The 23,683-nt window shown below is 42.8% G+C and overlaps 1 protein-coding gene and 1 long non-coding RNA gene across 5 annotated transcripts in view; both read right to left on the bottom strand.

Moving 5' to 3' along the window:
• Positions 1-23,683, bottom strand: part of LOC117448125 (solute carrier family 45 member 3) — a 55,610-nt gene that overhangs the window by 16,170 nt on the left and 15,757 nt on the right. For 2 of the 3 annotated variants that reach the window (XM_034085261.2, XM_071203465.1), the window contains one exon: positions 488-851. In XM_034085261.2, the coding sequence (XP_033941152.1) occupies positions 488-635 (148 nt within the window). In that variant the 5' untranslated portion in view covers positions 636-851. Of the gene's footprint in view, positions 1-487; positions 852-15,286; positions 15,427-23,683 lie in introns of those variants that run through there. The other variant, XM_034085262.2, reaches the window with a different exon arrangement.
• Positions 21,074-22,141, bottom strand: LOC117448126 (uncharacterized). 2 transcript variants are annotated; one of them, XR_011643367.1, is made up of 2 exons: positions 21,893-22,141; positions 21,074-21,647 (listed from the first exon to the last, which is right to left on the bottom strand). It is a non-coding gene; the product is annotated as an uncharacterized lncRNA (long non-coding RNA). The 2 variants fall into 2 exon arrangements; XR_011643368.1 differs by having other exon boundaries at positions 21,074-21,635.

The following is a 23,683-nucleotide window of genomic DNA, read 5'->3' as shown; positions in this document are numbered from 1 at the left end:
TGTACTGTTAAACATGTTCCAGTAAAGAAAACAACGGAATTCCTTTTGTCTGAGTTTTTTTTTTTTCCTTCCTTTTTTTTTTCTTCTCCCGCTGCGGGGGGGGGGGGGTCGAATAATCGATTTTGATCATGGTCAATTTCTGGCAACCCTACTGTGTATGCACCACACACACACACACACACACACACACACACACACACACACACACACACACACACACACACACACACACACACACACACACACACACACACACACACACACACACACACACACACACACACACACACACACACACACACACACACACACACACACACACACACACACACACACACACACACACACACACACACACACACACACACACACACACACACACACACACACACACACACACACACACACACACACACACACACTGAGGTAACCAGAGGTAACCAGAGGTAACCAGACCCCACTCTTTCGATCTTAACCAAGTCCTTACCTAACACCATGGTCATGTAGCGCTCCTCCACGCCCGCCTCCAGCAGCAGGGGGGGCACGTATGTGATCCCAGCTGCCACGCAGATCTCCAGGCCACAGGTCAGGGAGTTCAGCAGGACGAGACGCCACTGAGACCTCCATCCAGGCATATTTACAGCGGCTGGCTCGCCTTTCCTCTCCTCTGGGATGGACACTAGTGGGGGCAGGGGAGGGGGGGAAGCACCCGGGCAGGGGCGAGCGAGGGATGGTGGAGAGGCAGATGGTTACCCGCTGGGACGAGAGGGCTGTCGGGGGGGGAAAGCAGCAAAGACACGTGGATGTCTCGGATGACCTGAAGGATTCATCCTCTTCTCAGCATTCTGTATCTGAAGAGCAGGGGAAGAGAGAATAATACACTTTTAACTGTTTTTGAACAACAAGGTAAAGCGCCTAATGACACACACCATAAGTCTGTCATACAGAATGAGATTTGTGCCGTTTTAGATTGTGAGAAATTGTGAGTAAGGGCTAAGGTATGCAGGTCGTTCCTCAGGTTTGGGGGGGTGTCAGCGTGACATGCTGACAAAAGCATCCCATCATGTCACATTCCAACATATTTTCTAGTAACTAACTAGCAACAGCCCCAAGGATATACAGGGCTTGACAATAAACCAGTAATATACCATTATTGTGACATAATAATTTGCAGTGACGTTTGTAATCTGGCATAAAAGAGGTATTTTTCTATTTCTGTAAACTGCACTACAGTCAAATTATGTAATTTTCTGAATTTACAGAACAGCTCAACCGTGCTTTTTTGCCTTTAATCACTAAGTCATGATATCCACATTGCTGATTATTATAAATCAAATAAAATCCGGTAATATTTAAGAAAGAAAAAAATAGTGAACTCTTCTGTATCGTCACCATATTGATAAAAGTATTTGATCAAAAACATTAGATTTCCTCCATATCACCCAGCCCTAATATGAGATGGATGTGTTCTCAGAGCTCCTCACTAACAGCTTCAGGACAGCAGGGGAAACAACAGGCAGACAGACGAGATGAGTCAGCTGGAGCGACGTTGCAAACATACCGAACCGTTTGCCAAGAGAATCCTTTTTTCCACTGCTGCTTTTCCTCCTTTATGTAAGTCTCAAATGAGAGGTTTCAAAGATAAACCTTTAGAAAAAGGGACGTCATTTTCCCATCTCTCCCTACATGGACCTTCCCCTTCTTCATAATAACACCAGTATTAGTGGGAGCCTTTCCTTGGCTGACCCTGTTGTTATCTGTATTATTAAGCTCTGATTGGAGGGTCCTCCATTCTAGAATATTTAACAGATTACTACCATTGTTCAGCTGAGTGCGTCTGAGAAAGTCTTTAGCCCGTAAAAAGATTCTAGAAAGACAATAAGAAAAATGGGAGTAGAATGATATTAAACGTGTTCTGTTTGGCCAGATGCAAGAACAATGACAACAAAGTCACTATGTTGACAAGGTGAATCACAACAGCTTTGTCCTCGTTATCTATCCCACAATGACAGACAAGTCAACCACACATTGCAGGATCATTTTCTCCAGTAGCAATAGCTGACATGCTCGATTATATACGGTATTGTCAACGTGCCATATGTTCATCCTATCTCTGTTCTCCCACCCCCAATTATAGGCTTCAATTCAACTCATATTCAGCTGAAGGAGAGAGGTGGGACTTTCATTCTAAAGACACAAAGAGCTGGCTGCCTCCAGTGCATTCAGTGAAAAGTCAGACCAAGATTTCCGACATCGTCATCCACCAGCGGAGACGAAACGGGTCGTATCCGCTACAGTTCTCTATCTTATAGACGGTTCCGCCACACAAGGCCGACAGGGAAACGCAGATAACGATAACGGGTCCCAAGGTGAGTAGATCTGCGGACGCAACGGCTCCGTGTCTACGCCCTATACGATCATTTCCTGATAACGATGACGCAATAGCCCCACCTCTCCCCACCTCTGCTGCTCACTGCTGGTCAGTGGCTACTGACCATGCTACAGATGTTAGTGCAAAAATATACAGCCCCTCTACCACAACCATCAGCTGGCAGTGGCTCAGTCAGTAGGGGCTTGGACTGTGAGCCGTAGGGTCACCGGTTCAAGTCCCCGACCAGACCTAAATACGGAGTGTGGACTTCTACTTGGAGAGGTCCCAGTTCACCTCCTACCCTGCCCTGCCCTTGAGCAAGGCACTGGAATTCCCCCTTCCGCCCCTCACTCCCCGGGCGCTGTACAATAGCTGCCCACTGCTCCTAGTACTACACTCCTGGTACTAGGATGGGTTAAATGCAGAGAACACATGTCACTGTGTGCTCTGCATGTGTGACCATTAAAGAGGGTTTCATCCCTCCCAATTATATTCTCTACAAGTGGACATGGAGAACTACATGTTGCTAAATCCACCGCGGAGAATAAACAGAAGGGCAAACAGGCAACCATGGCAACCATGCTCGGGGGGGGTCTTCTTCGCTGCTTTTGGTGTATTTTGTGGCGGAAGTACAGCGCCACTTACAGACCCAGCCGTACTACAGCGTCTCCAGTGGGTCGGAATACTTTTTTGATATCGAATTCGGTTCGTTATCGTCTCCGTGTGGCTCCAGCCTAAAGCAGGAAGATCAGGAACAGTCAGAGCAGCCGCAAACAGGAACAACAAGGTGCTATATTTATATTTGGTGTGACATTTCTCAGCCAATGCTTCCCATCTGTTCTCTCTGAGCAAAATATAAATGGATTTCATCTCCAGTGAGATGTCACAGAAATGTGCTCAGATCAATAAATGAAGAGACAGAACAGATGACGTACAGTTTCCTCAAGGAACTAGAGTTGCTTCTTACAGCATAGTACTATCCGTTATTTAGTTGGACGATTTAAATGTTGTAGTTCAACACCACTAGCACAAAATACTGTCATCAGCAACGTTAGAAAAAGTACTCTGATTATTTACTTAAGTAAAAGTAGCAATACTACAGTGTTAAAAGTCCTGCATTCATAATTGTACTTAAAGAGCCTGGGACGAATCCCGATGCGCCGGTACCGAAGTGGGCCAGTCGGATAAGTCACTAGCACATCCCCCATAGGCGGCGCGTGAGGCTCAGGTTTGGGAAGGCTAAATAACTTCTTTTACCTGACGCTGCCCGCCTCCGGCGTCTATAGAAAAGAGATCCACTCAGTGTGCGGAGTTTAAATCTCTCAAGTCATATTACAGGATAAAGGAAATGCAGTTTAAACTGCCGTATGCAGAGAGGACACCGACGTGTCGCACTTATCATTCATATCACACTGATATTACATCATCAATCAGATCATTATCAGTAATTATCGTAGGTGACTTTAATATTCATGTTGACGATGATAAAAATAGCCTTACTGTTGCATTTAACTCTATATTAGATTCTGTTGGTTTCTGTCAGAGTGTAAATAAACCAACCCACTGTTATAATCACACTCTCGACCTTGTTCTGACTTATGGTATTGAAATTGAGCAACTATTAGTCGAACCGCATAATCCTGCTTTATCCGACCATTTCTTAGTAACTTTTGAAGTACTGTTACTAGACTACAAAGCATTAGTCAAAAGCTCTTGCAGCAGAAACCTATCTGTTAGTGCTATAGCCACATTTAAGGAAGAGATTCAACCAATACTTAACTCGATAGCATGTCTGCATGTAGGGGAGGAAACTTATACAAAATGTACACCACCCCAAATTGATCATGTTGTTGATAGTGCTATAGATGCGCTGCGAATAAAATTAGATTCTGTTGCTCCTTTGAAAAAGAAGAAAATAAAACATAGATTAGCTCCATGGCATAATGCCGAAACCCGCAAAATAAAGCAAAAGTCTAGACAACTTGAAAGGATATGGCGTTCCACTAAACTTGAAGAATCTCGTTTAATTTGGCATATTACTCTCAATGAATATAAGAAAGCACTGCGTAAAGCGAGAGCAGCCTACTACTCTTCATTAATAGATGAGAATAAGAATAATGCAAGATTTCTTTTCAGCACTGTAGCCAGGCTGACAGAGAGCCACAGCTCGATTGAGCCTTCTATTCCCTTAGCACTCAGTAGTAATGATTTTATGTGCTTTTTTAACGATAAAATTGTTACTCTTAGAAACAAAATTAATGACCTCTTGCCTTCGACCAGTATAGTGTTATCAACAGCTCCCGGAATCGTAAGTTCTAATATTACACTAGATAGTAAACTAGAATGCTTTTCAGCCATTAACCTTGAACAATTACATTCAATGATTCTCTCTTCTAAACCATCAACGTGTATGTTAGACCCAATTCCAACTAAGCTGTTGAAGGAAGTTTTTCCATTAATTAGCACTTCTTTATTAAATATTATGAATATGTCTTTATTATCAGGCTATGTTCCACAATCATTCAAAGTAGCAGTGATAAAACCGCTTCTTAAAAAGCACAACCTCGATCCAGAGGTTTTAGCCAACTATAGACCTATTTCTAATCTTCCGTTCCTCTCAAAAATTCTTGAGAAAGCGGTCGCAAAACAGTTGTGTGATTACTTAAAAAACAATGATTTATTTGAAGATTTTCAGTCTGGCTTTAGAACACATCATAGCACAGAGACAGCTCTGGTTAAAGTCACAAATGATATTCTAATAGCCTCAGACAAGGGACTTGTCTCTATTCTTGTTTTGCTCGATCTTAGTGCTGCATTTGATACTATCGACCATGATATCCTATTGCAAAGACTAGAGCACTTAGTTGGCATACAGGGAACGGCTTTAGGCTGGTTTAGGTCCTATCTATCTGAACGCTCTCAGTTTGTACGTGTTAACGATGAATCTTCCACGCAAACCAAAGTTAGCCATGGAGTGCCACAGGGCTCAGTGCTCGGACCTATTTTGTTCACATTATATATGCTTCCGTTAGGCAATATTATAAGGAATCATTCTGTAAACTTTCATTGTTATGCGGATGATACTCAACTATATTTATCAATCAAGCCTGATGAAATTAATCATCTAAATAAAATTCAAGACTGCCTTAAGGACTTAAAAACGTGGATGACCTTAAACTTTTTGATGTTAAACACGACCAAAACTGAAGTTATTGTACTTGGCCCGAAGAATCTACGAAACAAATTATCTAAAGACATACTAACTATGGATGGCATTAATTTGGCCTCCAGTGAGACTGTAAGGAATCTTGGTGTTATATTTGATCAGGATTTATCCTTTAACGCCCACATAAAATCAATTTCAAGGACCGCCTACTTCCATCTACGTAACATTGCAAAAATCAGGCATATCTTGCCTCAAAACGATGCAGAGAAACTAGTCCATGCATTTGTTACTTCTAGGCTGGATTATTGTAACTCTTTATTATCAGGGAGTACCAAGAAGTCAATCAAGTCGCTTCAGCTGATTCAAAATGCTGCGGCTCGTGTACTAACCAGAGTTAGGAAAAGGGACCACATTACTCCTGTTCTGGCTGCCTTACACTGGCTCCCTATAGAACACAGGATATAATTTAAAATTCTTCTTCTCGCCTACAAAGCCCTTAATGGGCAGGCGCCATCTTACCTTAAAGAACTCATTATACCCTACTGTCCTACTAGGGCATTGCGTTCCAAGAATGCAGGGTTGTTGGTTGTTCCTAGAATCTTTAAAAGTACAATGGGAGCCAGAGCCTTTTCTTATCAAGCTCCACATTTGTGGAATCAGCTTCCAGTTTGTGTTCGGGCGGCAGACACCCTATCCGTTTTTAAGAGTGCGCTTAAGACCTTCCTTTTTGATAAAGCTTATAGTTAGGGCTGATTAGATTCAGCCCCTAGTTTTGCTGATATAGGCTTAGTTTGTCGGGGGACATCTTACTTCTTCCTTCTCTCTGTCTATACCCGTGTACACTCATGTTCCGATTAACCCAGCTTCCCCAAATGTCTTTCTTTTTGGTGTCTATATACGCTGGGATCCGGAGTCATGGATGATCCTGCGGTCCTGTGTCCTGGATCGCGAGCGCTGGATCTTGAGTCGTAGCTGTGGTCCTGGATCATAGGTCCTGGATGGATATCCTCGTGGATTCATCTTCCTATTATACACACATGCATTTCCAAACATTTGGACTACCTATGTTGCAAATGTATTATCTTTTCAATTTACACACGGCATCTATTGCACGTCTGTCCGTCCTGGGAGAGGGATCCCTCCTCTGTTGCTCTCCCTGAGGTTTCTCCCATTTTTCCCTTTAAAACTGGGTTTTCTTTGGAAGTTTTTCCTTGTACGATGTGAGGGTCTAAGGACAGAGGGTGTCGTATTGTCATACTGATATTCTGTACACACTGTGAAGACCACTGAGACAAATGTAACATTTGTGATATTGGGCTATATAAATAAACATTGATTGATTGATTGATTGATTGATCATCGATCATATAATATAATATATAATATATTTTCTTATCTGAGTCAGCTGAGCCGTATCTGGCCGTGCAACACTCAGTGTCACATACTACATGCAGAAGTATTATTTTAAGCAACACATTATGTTGACGAAACACTCGAGTCAAATGTAATTAAAGTCAGATCCACTCGTGTCTTAGACGTGAATGCGCTCTCAGCTGGAGAGAGAAACCCTGGCTTGATTTACCGAGTTGATAACCAGCGTTGTTGTTAGTTTGTTTGTTACTCAAACATATCCAGGGTCTGTTGAACTGGCTTCGTAGTACAGGGCACAGGTGGCTAGCAGCGCTGAGGTCAAAGACACAGACATTATACATTATATTTGTATTTTACCAGGATGCAGTGACACAAATATTTACATATTTACTATCTACAGCACCCGCCGCCCCTGACATCCCCACTCCCCCCGTTGACAATTTACTAGCGGTACCGAAGTGTGCCGGTCGAGAGTCCCGGGATGATTTTTAGTCCCATTCCACCACTGGCTACATGACCTATGATCACCCATATTGACGCACCTCATTCCTAAACTTCTAACAGATACAACATAAACCGATCCCTCAGCCTCATATGAGCTCTCAGACACGTTCAACATTAACCTGTCATCGCTGTCTGAGCTTGCTGCTGCGTGCGCCGTCGTGCGTTTACATGCAGATGCTGGGATCCTGGACGGTGCAGCTGGAGCGCTGTGCCCACAATGACGTCACAGATCATTTGGCGGGACTTGAAGAATCCGCGAGAAGATCCAGAAAATTGTCAACATTGAAGGCAGATTAATGGTTATCAAAGTACAAATATCCAAAATCAGTTCAGTAACGATTTTCAAGGGGACAATATTTACTCAAATTGATGGGTTTGGATGATGGGGGGAAACCGTGTCACAGGCTCTTTAAGGCAAATAAAAAGGTTTTATCATAAAAATGCAAAATGGCCATTTTAAGCAACAGATATTTTTTAATTCTTTTATAAAATTGTTCGTTTATGTGTTGATCACTTCAATGGTGCACTTGGTGAACGTGGGGTTTATTTGAATTTATTTATACACTTCTGAGTAGCTTAACATACATACTTGTGTTATTAAGACAGTTAAAGGTGGGGTAGGTAAGTTTGAGAAACCGGCTCGAGATACACCGTTTGTTATATTCCATGGAATGCTCTTAACATCCCGATAGCAATGAATATCTGAAGTGCTTTGACAAAAATTCGTAGTGCTGTAAAAAGCACGACCAATCATTTTAGCCGGCCCGGCTAAAATAACTGGATGGCCTACCTGCCTGTCAGCCTTCCATCTGTGCACAAACTTATCTCGTGCCCTCATTGGTCATGTGCGCGTTCGTGTGTGTTGGAGGAGGGGCTCTGTAAGGAAGTGGCAGATTTGTTCCGGTTGTGTATTTTCAAATTCTAGCGCACTCGAACTGGTTTCTCCAAAATGACCTACCCCACCTTTAAATAAACACAAATTATAAAATAATATTATAGGAGTAAAACTTTTTTCAAGTACTTGAGTAAAAGGACTTTTACATTACATCATCAGGCATACTCTTGAGTTGTGCACATTGTTATGATCAAATATGTGAACTGGTTTCCATCAGTGATGCTATCAGAGGTTCTGCAGCAGTCACATTCCCAGCTTGGTCATTATGAGTCCTTTGATACATGCTCTTTGAGGGTCCAAAGGACAAAGCGACAGTGTTGGAGCAGTGCCCTGGGTCACTGGGAGAGAGGACCATTTCACACCCGTCAGATCCCATTCCCACCCAGCCTGGGCACTCTGAAAGGCACCCATCGGGGGACCAGCCTTCGCCCCTACGGCCTGTCTGGCCAACACAACCCCCTGCTAACATATTCTCAGTGTGTATGTGTACATTCCCCCTCCCTCTCACTCTCCTCTGCATTTCTTCCTCATCCTTCCCCGAGCCCTGGGGTCAGCTCCGTCTCTGACCTGCATTCGAAAAGCACCCTTTTGACATATCTGTCCACGACTGGTCATGCCTTTGTGGTTTAGAATCTCAGTGAGAATGCTTTCTATTGGAGCCCCAGCTGACTTACTGTCAGAAGTTCTCACTGAAAACAGAAGCCCCCCCCCCCCCCCCCCCCTCCCCCGGTGGCACGAATACAGAAATCTGATTTGTCTACTCAAGCGGCTGCGGCTTGTCTGCACGCCTACCCAAATGCAAGTCAGATTCCAGGGTTTTGAAAATTGAATGTTTGCTTGAGTCTTGACCCGTATGGCGCGGGAAGGAAGCGAGAGATGAAAGACGGTGGCAAGAGGAGAAAAGCGAGAGCAGCTCACAGACACATTCAAGTCCATTTATCCACCTCAAAGTCAAACATACAAATAAAAATCCATTTGTTTGTTTGAAATATGGTGCTCGTAAGCCAATCCAATGTTTGTGGCATTGGCTAAAACAGAACAGAGCTCTCCAGCTTGCGTTTTAGGGAGAGAGGAGAGAAACCGGCACACACTGGCAACCCACACAGTCATTCCACCACTCACTTATTGACACCTCTGACTCGGCAATGGATTCCAGTCATGCCCTTCATCGTCTTCCCATAGCCTCCGAGGCTCAGACGCATGCACACTGTTAGACAAACGGCTCTTCGTGTCACCTTATGTGTTTAAACTCTCCAATCTGAGCCTTGGGGGAGTGATGTGGGCGGTGGGCAGCTTTTGTCAGCTCTCCCACTGCTCCATTACCATGCCCCATTCAGCCGCAGGCCCCCCAAAAATCGCTCCTAATGACTCTGAGCAGTATTCTTACAATACAAAACGGCCTTTGTACACATTGTGCCAGAGAGAGTCATTTGATATAGTGGGGTATCAAGTCCATTTCCAAGTCTTTTATTAACGCGGTGTTCAAATAGATGGTAGGCTTTATAGAGTGTGTAGTGTGTGTGGGTGTGTGTGGTTGGATGGGCAGGGGTGGGGGGTCTCACAGCAGACAGCAGGGTTTTTGGGAGAGAAGAGGGAAATGAATTGCTCTGAGATGACATCAGAACCACAAGCACGGTGGTTGTGTGCAGAAACCTCAGGAGGAGCTCTGGTTGTGTTTGGCTCAGGCTGAATGGCTGCATCACCATGGCCATTCTCCCTTTTGAGTTCCGGCACAATAATGGACCCGGCCCTCTGCATTTATACACACTGCTTCCCTGGCTCACTTCCTGCAAACCTTCCTTTGTGGCTCTCCTTCTCTGCTCCCTGAATAACACCGACAAGTTAAGATGGAGCAAATCCTAATGAACGCTGCCAACAATGCTGCCATAATATCACTGGCTCAGCAGCTGTGAGTGGTGCCAACTTGGCATTGTCGTGGAGGTCATGGGAATGATGTTGCGCTTACAGGTTCCTTCTAGACAAAGTCCTCAGCATGTCCTCTGATATAAACGCCAGAATCCAGAACTGACGAACGATGAAAGTCGTAATGAACAGACCGGTGCACAAACTCAGAATATGTAAAACATTGTTTACGTGGATTAACTAAGATCCATGTTTACACTTCCAGTCCCACTCTGCACCACAAATTATTCACCTTGTATCCTCCAGGTAAAGGTAACCGCTAGCTGTTTTTTCCCCTCCAGCTACTTTTACATATTTACTTTTACACCAATGTTTTTCATTATGTTTTATGACTCGGTGGTCTCCAGTGTGATCTTCTTTGCTGCAGTGTGTTGGGGCAGCGGGGTGAAGACAGCTGATGCCAACACAGACTCAACAAGCTCATCAGGAGAGCAGGCTCTGTCCTGGGAGTGGATCAGGAGTCGTTGGCAGTGGTGTCGGAGGGGAGAATGCTGAGGAAACTTCTCAGCATTCTGGACAACGGGTCTCCCCCCCTGCGTGCCACACTGGTTTCCTACCGTAGCACTTTCAGCCACAGACTGAGATCACCGAAGACCACCACACAGCGCCACAGGAGGTCTTTCCTCCCAGTGGCCATCAAACTCTTTAACTCTTCACCCCTAAGTAAAGGGCACTGAGAACTTCCACACCAACACTATGTGCAATATATCTATATAATCAACATCCTTGCAATTACACTCACAGCTATATATAACTATGTTCAATATACATATCAATATAATTACCATCATTACAATACACTCGCTGCTATATATAACTATGTGCAATATTATTATTAGTAGTATTAATAATGCTATGATAACGTGAAATTTACGTAACTGCCACTACGTTTTATTTTTTGCACTACTAAATACTGCTAATAATTGCATTGATTGTGTGACCATCTATGTTTCTATGTTTCATGTTGTCTGTGGATGTTTGATTGTTCTTTTTGCTGCACTTTTAGTGTACAGCTTTGCAGTTGTGCTGCTGTGTTTATTGTATTTTGTTACTCTGGCACAACAACTTCCTTCGGGATGAATAAAGTCTTATCTTATCTATTCTCGTCTGTACCTTTACAAAAGCAGTTGCATGGAGCACACACACACACACACACACACACACACACACACACACACACACACACACACACACACACACACACACACACACACACACACACACACACACACACACACACACACACACACACACACACACACACACACACACACACACACACACACACACACACACACACACACACACACACACACACACACACACACACACACATTTTGTTGTTACTTATGCAAATGTACATGCATTTGCATTTAATCTAGACTTCATGTTGACTTTGTATGCCAACTCGAATGTGGTTGGTGCTATCGGAGAACACGGTTATACTTCAATGACATACCAGCTATTTACAAAGCTTCCCTTTACTATAAATAGATAATGTGTGTTTGTGTAGGGGTGCAAACATGTGCATCTGACCACAGCAAATGTTGCACACTACCTGACCCATCAGCCTTTATCGTCGGTGCAAAGCTATGCTAAGGGCGCTCTTTAACCCTGGTTATGATGATTCGGGGAAAACATTGCTGTAATGGGCAGGGATAAAAACGTGCCTTACCTCGTCCGCTGCAGGCCACGTTTGGGATCATTTCATACCCTAAATGTTATGATTAAGTAAAGTTTGGCACAATATGAGATGAGTAAATCCTTGGGGTTTTTTTTAACATATGAGCAAATATTTTCTTACGTAATTGGAACAGTTGTCAGTGTTTGCACATGGCAATGTAAGCATTACCGAGAAAACTTTCGTTTACAGACCTTTCACCATTCTCCCCTGTCTTTTGGTCCCTCTGCAACTCTCTCCATGTTCATCTTAACCAGCTGTCCCACATCTCTCTTTACCCGTCATCCACATGAGGAGGACACCATCAGACCTCTGGCCTGACTTTCCCAAAGACACCGTTTCCTTCCATCACTCACAAATGGATAATAACACAGAACTTCGTTAACCTACGTCAATACAAATGTTTAGTGTTTGATTTGTGCTCTGCCTCTTCTCAATTGAAAGGCAGCCCTGACAGTGCTGACCCTACCCCCCCACCCTGTAATCTTAAGCCCACATCCGTCACTGTGACCCCTGACCCTGCCTTTCACCGCAAATCATGTGACCAACCTTACATTTCAAAGCCAGCGCCAGCATGCGGATGGCTGCCTGCTGCTAGTATTCTCCTCCTGTACGTTGCTACCTAGAGAATGAAAAGCGAACCTGTTGCCAGTTCTTTTAAAGTTGTGCTTCGGGAAAGAAGATACGATATAAGGACATCAATCATGTGATGGAGAGGGAAAGACAACCTCGTCTTATTTCCGGAAGGCCTAATGACACCCTTTGCTGTGCCAAAATGTGAAGTGCTCTTTCCATCTCTCAACCTAATTAGGCCGATGACTCAGATCAAGTCCCTTCAGTTTAAAAGACGAATAGTTCATGTATCCTGAGAGAGAAATGCGTTCAGTGTTTTCAAATTCATTTTAGGATGTCATTTATGGTTATAGGAGGGAAAACTATTATCAAAGCAATCATTAGATGTCCTTCATTCACAACATAGCAATTCCCCAGAACTGTTTAAAAAAGTATCCAAACACAAAAGGACAGAGTATCTGCTAATCCCAAGGACAGCGGATCCACGCAGGAAACCACCCACACAAAACGCACTTATCAGTAGGGCTGTGCAATTTAATCGATCCTGCGATATATATATATATCGGTATTTAGTTTTCCGAGAAAGTATCGATATTTCAGCCGTGGGTATCGATACATTAAGTCTGATAACTGTGTTCGTTATTCTCGCGTCCAGGAGAGAAGCTTTAAAAAGGAGACTAATTGAGTCTCTGAGAATGTTCAAATGTATACTTTAATTAATAAAAAGCGCGGTAATGTTACAAGCAGAAGATGGTTCAGTCAGAAAAACAGCTGTGTTCTGGCTCTCGTGAGCGAAGGGAAGAGAGCGAGCTCCACCTTTCCAGCTGTTAAATATCCTCTGCTGGCTCCTGCCTGTGGGCCGGTTGGCACTGCTGGGGGCCGGCCCTCCACGTCTCCAATGTTCGTTGTTGCGCATTACAGACATTACAGATTCAGACATTGTACATTAAATATATAACTAAACACGCCTTTTCTCCTCCTTATCTCTTTCATGACTTTTCATTTAATACATTTTAAACGCTGTAATCAATACTCCAAAAATACCTCACTATCATTTCCGGTAGTTCCGAATGTTGTCTCATGCTACCCACGTCTGTAAACAAACGTATTCAAATAAACTGTACCTTCATTTAATATTCAGCAATAATAATATCTCGACGTCTATAGTTGTAGTGTTGAAATCAGTAGGTTTCGGTGTGCAACACTCCGTGTCATATCGCTACTAAATTCACCTCTATAGGAAATTGTATATTAGCCACATGCTAAATGCTAACCGTAGATGAAGGATTTTCAGAATAAAAGCTTAACAACTGGTTGTGCACAAGAACTTCTGGTTTTTCAGTATAAAACAGCATTTCAACTGACGGTATGTTTATGGTACTTTATGCCATCAAAACATTGATTTTAATTTCTAACAAGTCCCATTCAAATCCCCCGTGTTCCGCCACCTGCTGCACCTTTTATTCCCCATTGTCCATTGTGATACTGCACTTTACAGCTACAGTTTGCACTGTTTCAATAAATGAAACTAATTTTCTCACCACATCTTTTGATTCATTTTGTCCAGCATTTGCAAGTTGTAGACTCTCTGTCAGAGCCATATATTGTATAATTGATGCTTTCAGTTTTCAGTTGAATTAATTCAATTCAAGTCAATGGAACACTCACAAGATGTCACCAAAATCACACTGTCCCTTTAAAATCTTTCAGAAAATGATATAAGTGTATCGAATTATATCGAATCGCATCGAATCGTATTGTTGGCTGAATATCGTGATATATATCGTATCGTTGGCTGAATATCGTGTATCGTATCGTGAGATTAGTGTATCGCTACAGCCCTACTTATCAGGGGTACGTTGGAGGAATGCAGGCTAGGTTTGGCTGCCCTGCTGTGGGATTAGGGTGTGTTTGTATCAGTGGGTGAACTGAAGGAACCCTCTGTCCACACCAGAGAATGCAAACGGCTACGGCTCAGGGTGGTGACCGTTATCATACCGTCCCATGCAAATAGCTCAACAATGAGTGCAGCAGAGTTCAGTGTTGTAGCCTCTTGTGAGTCAATGTGGGATAACGTGCCTCCCCACAGACTGTGGCTCTCCAGTAGCTGAGAACCTTTTGTGTCAAGGTGAAAGGACTAATAGGAGGGAATGCAAACGCTAATGAGTTCCAGTCAACCACGATAAAGACTGTTTAAATTTAGTTAATAGAGCAGTCACAATTTTAATTAGGTTTAATCAATAAACAGTTCATTGCTGTAAGATGGTATTTGTGATCAACAGAATGTTGTTACAGGCAAGCATGAAATCCTGTTTATAAAATTGCATTTGTGTGCTCAGGTATTCAACTCAATTGAACTTACCTATTTACCTTGTATTTTAAGTCAATAATATATATTTTTTACTTACTTTAATTTTAGCCAAATGTAAGGGAAGTGTTCCTATAATCATGATAAGGTAAGCACTTTTTAGTTCAACGTGGCTTGAATTCCACTTTCCATTAAAAGAGAAACAGCTGACCTTTAGCTGTCACAAAACGGAGGTTCAGGTCATCTCATACGCTACAATGAGCTCATCACATTCAGAGGCAATTCATCATGCTTGAATGACAGCAGCTAGAAACCCCAAATGCATGACTAGAAATGTGCCATTACAAAGAAATATGTTTCCTTCAGTTGATTCTATGCTGTGCATTTACACCTCTTGTAATTAACACATTGAGGGAAGATGATAACAGAGAGTGTGATATAAAAGCAAAAACATGATGAGCCACAAAGGAGTTATTTCACAAAATGATACTCACCAGCCAAAGAAGCGAAGCTCAAAAGTGTAAATGACATCTACAGATTTGAATTGGAGCATCTCATCTATTTTAGCGGCTGCTCACACTTTTTATCCAATCAACACACTCCGCTCACTTGCAGAGCACATCTGCACTGACTCTGGACCACCTGCTTTAACTCCATGCTCCAGAGTCTGACTCGGTTTTTATCCTGCTTCTGTTTGTGTCTCTCCTCTCTTATTTAGCCCACCTCCTTTTGCATCCCTCCCATGATTCTCACTCCCTCTCACTTGTGCCTCAGCCTGTTGTAAGGGGGGAATTGGGAAACTCCTAAAGCACATGAGGAATCCTGTCCGTCTGTGTTTGTCTCAAAATGACATGTTTTTGCCCCTGATTTGATCTGAAAGACAAAAATACTAAAACCTTAACCTGTAGCATAACACACACACACACGTTTTAATAGGCGCACAAAAGGTGGTTAAAAAAAGAAGAAGCATGAATTGATATAATCTCACAACCCCACCACTACTCTCACTATCTTTAAACTACCCCTGAAAGTTCTTTATTATAGACCCTGACCCAGTATCATGTTCAGCCGCCCTATCAGGGCCGGGCAGCACTCCCCCCTCTCTCATTACCTCCCCCTGCAGCCTAGTCTTAGTTAAGCCCATATTCCTGCATGACTGCTTGTCCATGGACTGCTTTAACCCTTTTCCTGGTTCACCAGCTCAGCCAGCAATAAGCCTATTTGAGTAGACACGTACATGCACACAGCGCATACTTACACCCAAGATTGTTTGCACGTACACACACTCACACACCATCACTCAACCCCCGGCTGGCTGCCATGTCGGTACCCCACGCCTGGAGGCCAGGACCAGCAGCCCTCTGTAGAAAGGCTTTTAATTAGATAACAGTGAGAAGGGGAAAAAAAGTGGAGCGGAGGGAGCTCTAGAATGGGGAGGGTGGTTAATGGTGGGAGGGGAGGGGTGTCCAGTAATGCCATTAGACTACGGCAGGCTTTAAGGAATCCCTGTTTCTGGAGCCCAGAGGCAGATCAATATGAAGACCGAGTGGAGAGCGGCTGCTGGCAGCTTCCTCTCTGCAACAGGAGCGGCTTGCCTGGAATTAAGAGACTTCTGAAAATCCCTTTTTGGAGAAAAGCCTGGCCCGACCCGCTCAGCGAGGACTTTGCTGTCCTCACTCACCGAATTGGTCCTACCCCTTTAAAAAATATGGTGTCCGGATAAATCCGGAACATAAACAAGCGCACATAAAACTAATAGAGTGGCGAAATCACGCCCATCTACTTCCGGTCCATGGGAACTTATTTCGGAAAAATAATGTATTGAAGTCAATGAAGAGAGAAAACGTATCTTTCGATCCCGTTTCAATTGTGCCATGAATTACACATATGATGTTTGTCAATCATAAAAAATAATTTCCATGTCAAAAAAGTCACAGTTTGTCGTAAAACTGTTGAAATATAAGACTATGAAAAATACGCAACTAGAAAGACTACAAATCCCAGAGTCGCGTAAGTGATGTCACAATTGTTTTCCTCCACTAAGAGATAGGTTCCATCTATATGGCGCTGATTTTAGCCATCTGGCGCTGGCTAAGATAAGATAACGTTAACAAGATGCCTGTGTGCTTAGTACCAGGTTGTTATCATACCAGCAATGGGTCTTGCTCGTTCTTTCGCTTCCCGTCTGATGAAAGGACCAGGAGTGGCTGGATCAAGTTAGCTACCTAGCTAGTAGCTAGCACGTTAGTTAGCATTACAGCCTTGTAATTTTTATTAGCCTTAATATGAACATTAAGTAACCCAAAATGTTAAACAGTAAGAGTAGTAGTCATATTTCGTGAACCCTTTGAAGAGTACTGTCACCGGTCATTCTATAATACACAATTTAAGCCCGGGGGAGAAATGCTAACGCTAACATCGCCGATGGCCGATCTTTTCTACTTCATGCTATCTGCACAAATGGTTGACATTAAACATTAAAAAGACCAGGCAGTTCAGAGAGAATCAAAGGAAGGCAGGCAGGCAGCTTTGCATGACATTCTTCTGGACGTGTTTCATTGTGGTGATAGTGAGGGTAGTCAATTGTTTTGTTGACAGTAGTGACGGCCATCTTGGTGACGTGTGTTGTTGTGAGAGTCTGCAAGACCAGAGATGTAGTTCATTGAGCGTTTCACACAAACAAATGTGTTACTTCACAGTTTTACGACACATTTTTATTTTTTTGACTTGCAAAATTATCTTTTAAATTGACAAACATCATACGTGTAATTCGTGGCACAATTCAAATGGGATCGAAAGATAATCTTTCTCTCTCCATTAGGGGTGTAACGGTACACGTACCGAAGGGCCCGTACCGAATAATTTCGGTACGGGCCCTTCGGTTCGGTACAGGTGTGTACCGAAGTGTACCGAACGAATATAACGTTAAACGTAAAAAATTGAGAACGTGAACAACTTTTTGGAAGTAATCTCAGGTGCTGCGTCGCAGCATTCAGAGTAATTTGCTCACATTGGTTTCAACGCGTCATAGAGCGAGCAAGTCATTTCATTGGGCTGGTCAGAGGGATGCGTTCAAATGTAGTCAGTAATTTAAGGAACTGTCACATTAATGGCGAACGCAGATAAAGTTGAGCTCGAAAATCCTCCAGCATCATTGAAGTCTCCGGTTTGGGAACATTTTGGTTTCGCAGTTACGTACAAGGATGACGGACAAAGACAGGTGGACCGAACCAAAGCTGTTTATCGGCATTGTTCAACTAACATTGGTTACGCGGCTGGCAATACATCAAACTTGCACACTCTTGAAAAAGGCATCACCCGAACGTGAATATCACCGGTACCAAAAGAAAAAAGGCTGAAGTGCAAACTCCCGCTAGCATTTAAGCCTCCACCACTCCCAAAAAGTTCAGACCGAGCCAAAGCTATTACAAACGCCAAATATCCTTATGTTGCCATGTTAGCAAAGTGCTACCTGGCTGTATCTGCTACCTCTGTCCCTAGCGAGAGGGTGTTCTCCACAGCAGGAGACATTGTTAGTGCCAGCTGCCAGCAGATCTGCCCTTTCAGCAAGCAATGTGGACAAGTTCATCTTTCTTTAAAAAAACATGAACATACAATGACAAGCAAGTCCTAATGTCAAACTGGCTGCTTAGGTACTAGTACAGTACAGTTCAAATACAGATTATTTCAGTTCATCGAAATGCTGCACCTTAATGTTTATTTTATTATATTTTGTATTTATTTGAGTGAATACATTATTCACAGTTTAATAATAATAAAAAAATATATATATATATGTTTTGTTTTGCGAAAAAAATTCTGCTGTACCGAAAACGTACCGAACCGAACCGTGACCAAAACACCGAGGTACGTACCGAACCGAAATGTTTGTGAACCGTTACACCCCTACTCTCCATTGACTTCAATACATATTGTTTTCGAAATAAGGTCCAATGGAGCTCCCCCAGAAGGGGAGGGACTTCGCCACTCTATAATGCCCTTCCTTGCAAAGATATATTATATCAACACCCCAAGTACAAATACGCATATATTTAAGCGCACACACTCCTAGTTGTCTATTAATTACAGGCATGAAAACGGGTCAGGGGTGAAAAAGGCGAGAAGTATATTATCCCTCTAGGGGGGTCCAGGGGCATGCTCCCCCTGAAGAAAATGTTGAATATTCCATATTTTAAAGCATCAATCTTGATGCATTTTGAGATGCATTTTTTGTCGCCAACCTGGGGAGAGCTGGAGAAACTTAACTTCAGCCATGAGTGAAAAATATTATGGCCTCCTTACTAAGTATTATCAGGGATGCAAACTCATCAGGTATGGAAAAGGTGACAAGGACCCGAGCCCCCCGACCCCACGGAATATCGGCTTTAAAATGAGGAATAACAGAGGATTTTAGCAGTCAAAACAACTAAAGCAGCAGTGTTAATAATAACAGAAACGCTAAAGAGTCACATCAAATAGAAATATATAAAAGCATTTATTTTAATTGTGTAGCAGTCAGTTTATAATTTTGGCAACACTGTTGAGCATTTTGAAAATCTATTGTCATGCCTCTGTTCAAGGCTTAGTCTTTCTATCTTTATGGCATCTGGTGTAAAGTAACTAAATTCATAAACTCAAGTACTATACTAGGGTACAATTTTGAGATACTTGTACTTTATTTAAGTATTTCAATGTTTTGCTACTTTGTTCTTCTTCTCCTCTACAGTTCAGAGGTAAATGGTGTACTTTGACTCCACTACATGTATTAATACCTTTAGTTACTTTACAGATGTGGATGAATGATGTGAAATCTAATCAAGTGTTGAATCAGACTTTAGTTCCACCTGGAGTAAATCCACCAGCTACCCTGCAGTATACAAAGTCATTCAAACTAGCTGCACCTTTACCAGCTTTGAGAACACTTTCATGATCAATCATTATAAAACATATCATATTATTCTGAACTGGACCAATCTGCATTGTGAGTACTTTTACTTTTGGTATTTTCACTATATTTTGATGAGAATACTTTTCTACTTTTACTTGAGGAACATTTTGAATGCAGTACTTTTACTAACAGAGTATTCCTTCCTACACTCTGGTACTTCTACTTTTACTCAAGTACAAGACTTGAGTACTTCTACTTTTACTCAAGTACAAGATCTGAGTATTTCTGCTTTTAATCAAGTACAAGATCTGAGTACTTCTACTTTTAATCAAGTACAAGATCTGAGTACTTCTACTTTTACTCAAGTACAAGATCTGAGTATTTCTGCTTTTAATCAAGTACAATATCTGAGTACTTCTACTTTTACTCAAGTACAAGATCTATACTTATACCACCTCCGTTTATAGCCTATGAAAAAAAAACTATTAGAAAACGAAGGCTAAAGCTAACGTTAGCAGATAGTGACAATGTATGCTAGCTAGCTCAATGATAATATTGCGACAGAAAAACTTTTCAATGCACATCATGCTCTGCGCTCCGACAGGGAGCTCTGCTCTGAACACCTGAACGGCCCGTTCTAACAGCTGTTCACCAGCGGTCCAGTCTGTACCACAGTGACTCCGGACCGCACAGTTAATATTAACGAACGCACCCGTAGCTAATGTGGCTGCTGAAGCTAGACCATCATCGCGGAGCAGCAGAGCCGACAGGCAGGAAGACTCGAGCACACAGCTCGCGCTGCATTATAATATATAAAAAAAGAACACCATGCGTGTCATGATGGCACATAACAGCTCACGGCCGCAGATTACTCCGGGTCCCAGACCCCCCCATACTCCAAAAATATTTTTATTGCAGATCTACATGAATCACACAAACGACCTATTTTGGGTTCAAAACGGCGAATTTCGCCGAAAGGTGAGTGATTTTCATGCCTGTAATTAACTAGTAATGGAAAACTGCAAAATAAAATAAAAAGGCATTCACATTAGGGCTGCATGATTTGGGGAAATAATTCGGGATGCACGATATTGTTTTTTTTTAAACCGATACCTTCCTGCTTCTCAAGACCGATACCGATAACCTATAATAAAAAAAGATTTACGCCACTAATTATTTTAACGCTATTAACGCTAGGGGTGCACCGAATGGGAAATTCTTGGCCGAAACCGATACCGAAAATAGGAAACAGTTGGCCGAAAACCGAATGCCGAAAGGCCGAAAATGATTAATAGAAATATATATAATGTATACATTTTTTACCAATGTTGTTCAGCTACCTGATTATGGAAATAGACATGATTATGGCAAAACATAATAATAATAATCACTATTATGGGTCCATAAAACATTTATTCAGCACTTTTGAACATTTGTACATTTATTTTCTCTGTAGGATAATAACTACAACAAAGTGCATTCAGAACAAAGCCAAGGGGCTTTAAAACAGCATAAACATCTAGGCCAGTAGGCCTACAACAAAATAGTGTCAACAACAACAACAAATGCACCTATAAGTGCATGCATACAAATGTGCAAACTGGATAAATCCACATGAATGTAACTATAGTATTTACAAATGAAAGCTTATGATAAGCCTATGATAAGCCAGCCTTGTCTACTTATTAAGGAAACGTGGGAGGTTCTTTTTAATGAACAGTAGCTTCTCTGCTTTATCAGCCATGAGTCTGTTCCTCTTCTCATCAAGCACATGAGAGGCAGCGCTGAACAGTCTCTCGCTGTCAGTGCTTGTGCATGGAGCACTCAAATACTTGCGTGCCACCTTGGCCAGGTCAGGAAAGCGGTCTTGTTTGTTTCTCCAGTATCCAAGAGGGTTCTCGCTTCTGGGGATGGGTACTTCTGAGAGATAATCATCTAACTGTTGAGCGGTTGAGCTTGTCACCTGCCTGGCATTTGAGAGGTTTGAGAGAATAAGATTGTATTTAAAATAGGGACAGTGCATAATGAACATTTAGTCAAATGTATATTTACGCATGCCAGATCACTTGGCAGACAAATAAAATCATCTGACATGTCAAAAGAAATTACAACATTAAGAGCATATTACATAGCAGCACATACAGTACTAATAAATATCACATTCAGTAGCACATAGTACAGTAAGTAACCAAGTCAGAACAGAGTAGCCTACCTATTTGGGGTAGTATTCTCTTCCATGATCTCGTTGAACATATCAGACAACGAGGGTGGTTGCCCCCTCTCCTCCTCCTCCTCTGCTGTAGACAGACGAGCCCTTTTTTCTGTGGTCTGCGTCACGTCTCCTGTGCTGTGCGCAGCAGCCTCCTCTCGTGGGTTCTCCTTATCCAACACAGCCTGGATCATGTCTCGTGCGCTTTGCTTTTTCTCCGCATCAAAATAATTGTCTTTATATCGCGGGTCAAGTACAGTCGCGATACAGCACAGGGGATCAGAGTAGATATCAGCAAAACGTGTGTTGACAGACTCCAAGAGTGTACTTTTCATAGTTTTTACTCCACGGTCCAGATTGCAAATCGCAATCCGCGACTCTTTATCTGATATTGTGAAGTATCTCCAAGCGGCAGACATGTTGACTGTGAGCCAGCCGTGAGCATGGTCCCTGCCTCGCCGCGTCTTTATTACGTCATCACAACAACACGTTAGGTTGCCTGTTCTGACATTCGGTGATATTTTTTCGGTGATATTTTTTCGGTGCTAAAACCCTTTCGGCCGAAAGCTGAAAGGGCCTTTTTAACCATTTCCGGCCGATAATTTTCGGTGGCCGAATTTTCGGTGCATCCCTGATTAACGCATGTGTATTTTTTTTCCTTGGCCGCCCCGTAGTTTCAGAGCGCATCGAGTTTAAAATACCATCTACAAGCTGATGCTGACAGCCCCGCTCCTGCCGCCCGCTTGTGGCAGACCACACTTCCACGCTCACCGGCAGGCACCGAATGGCCATCTGTAGGACCGGGAGGGTGTGTGTGTGTGTGTGTGTGTGTGTGTGTGTGTGTGTGTGTGTGTGTGTGTGTGTGTGTGTGTGTGTGTGTGTGTGTGTATGTGTGGCCCGAGCGAGCGAGAGAGAGACCTTACGTGCATTGTTGTTGTTAGCATCTGGTGCTAGCTAGCTGCGCTAACGGATATAAGGAGCTGTTTAAATGAAAACAGAGGAGCGACATTTCGCCACAACTGCGCCGAGCACTTGACTTTATGCAGGAAGCCAGACAGTGGGACATTGTACGAAAAGTCAGCACACTCAGCACGGATAGTGCACAACATGATTGCAGCGTCCAGGCAGCTCCGGTTCGAGCATATGCCTTGAGTTGCACATAGCTCCCCCACACACACACTTTGTATTGTATTATTGTCTTCGTACGCTTTTAACACACCATCGTGACTGATCAGGTTCGAAGTATTAGGGAGCGCTGGATTTGTGAAGAACTCCCCTCTTCCTAAACCACTAATACCACAGTACTGGCAAAACGGGAGGAGCCGAGTGAAAAACAAGCGCCCCTCATCCCAATCCACCCACACCGCAGTATTTTTTTCTTTTTTTTTACCGAAAAAATATATTTGATATTATCAGGGCTATTAATACTGGTATCGGGTTTATCTGGATGACGTCATAATTCATAATATCGGGCCGATAATTATGGTGCATCCCTAGAAATAATCTAATTGCGATTTTTCTGACAGATATTGCGATAGCGATATTTGTTTTTAAGTGACCCAACGGAAGTTTATTGTAAAATGCGGCCATATCTCCGGATAGGAAGGTCGCATCAACATGCTCCCGTCTCTAGCACCCCCGCAGCCCGAGCTACGAGTGAAAGAACTAAACTTACATGAAACTTCCGTTGGGTTGCTTTAAAGTCAAGCTTCAGTTTAAGATTCACCCTGTAATAGAAACATGTGATGGAGCATTACTAACCTGACTCAGATGCTTTGTTTCACCAAACCATCT

Source organism: Pseudochaenichthys georgianus, chromosome 6 (genome assembly GCF_902827115.2).
Source record: "Pseudochaenichthys georgianus chromosome 6, fPseGeo1.2, whole genome shotgun sequence".
NCBI classification, from domain to species: domain Eukaryota; kingdom Metazoa; phylum Chordata; class Actinopteri; order Perciformes; family Channichthyidae; genus Pseudochaenichthys; species Pseudochaenichthys georgianus.
The sequence above is the reverse complement of the archived record's forward strand: the minus strand, read 5'-3'. Positions and strand labels throughout refer to the sequence as shown.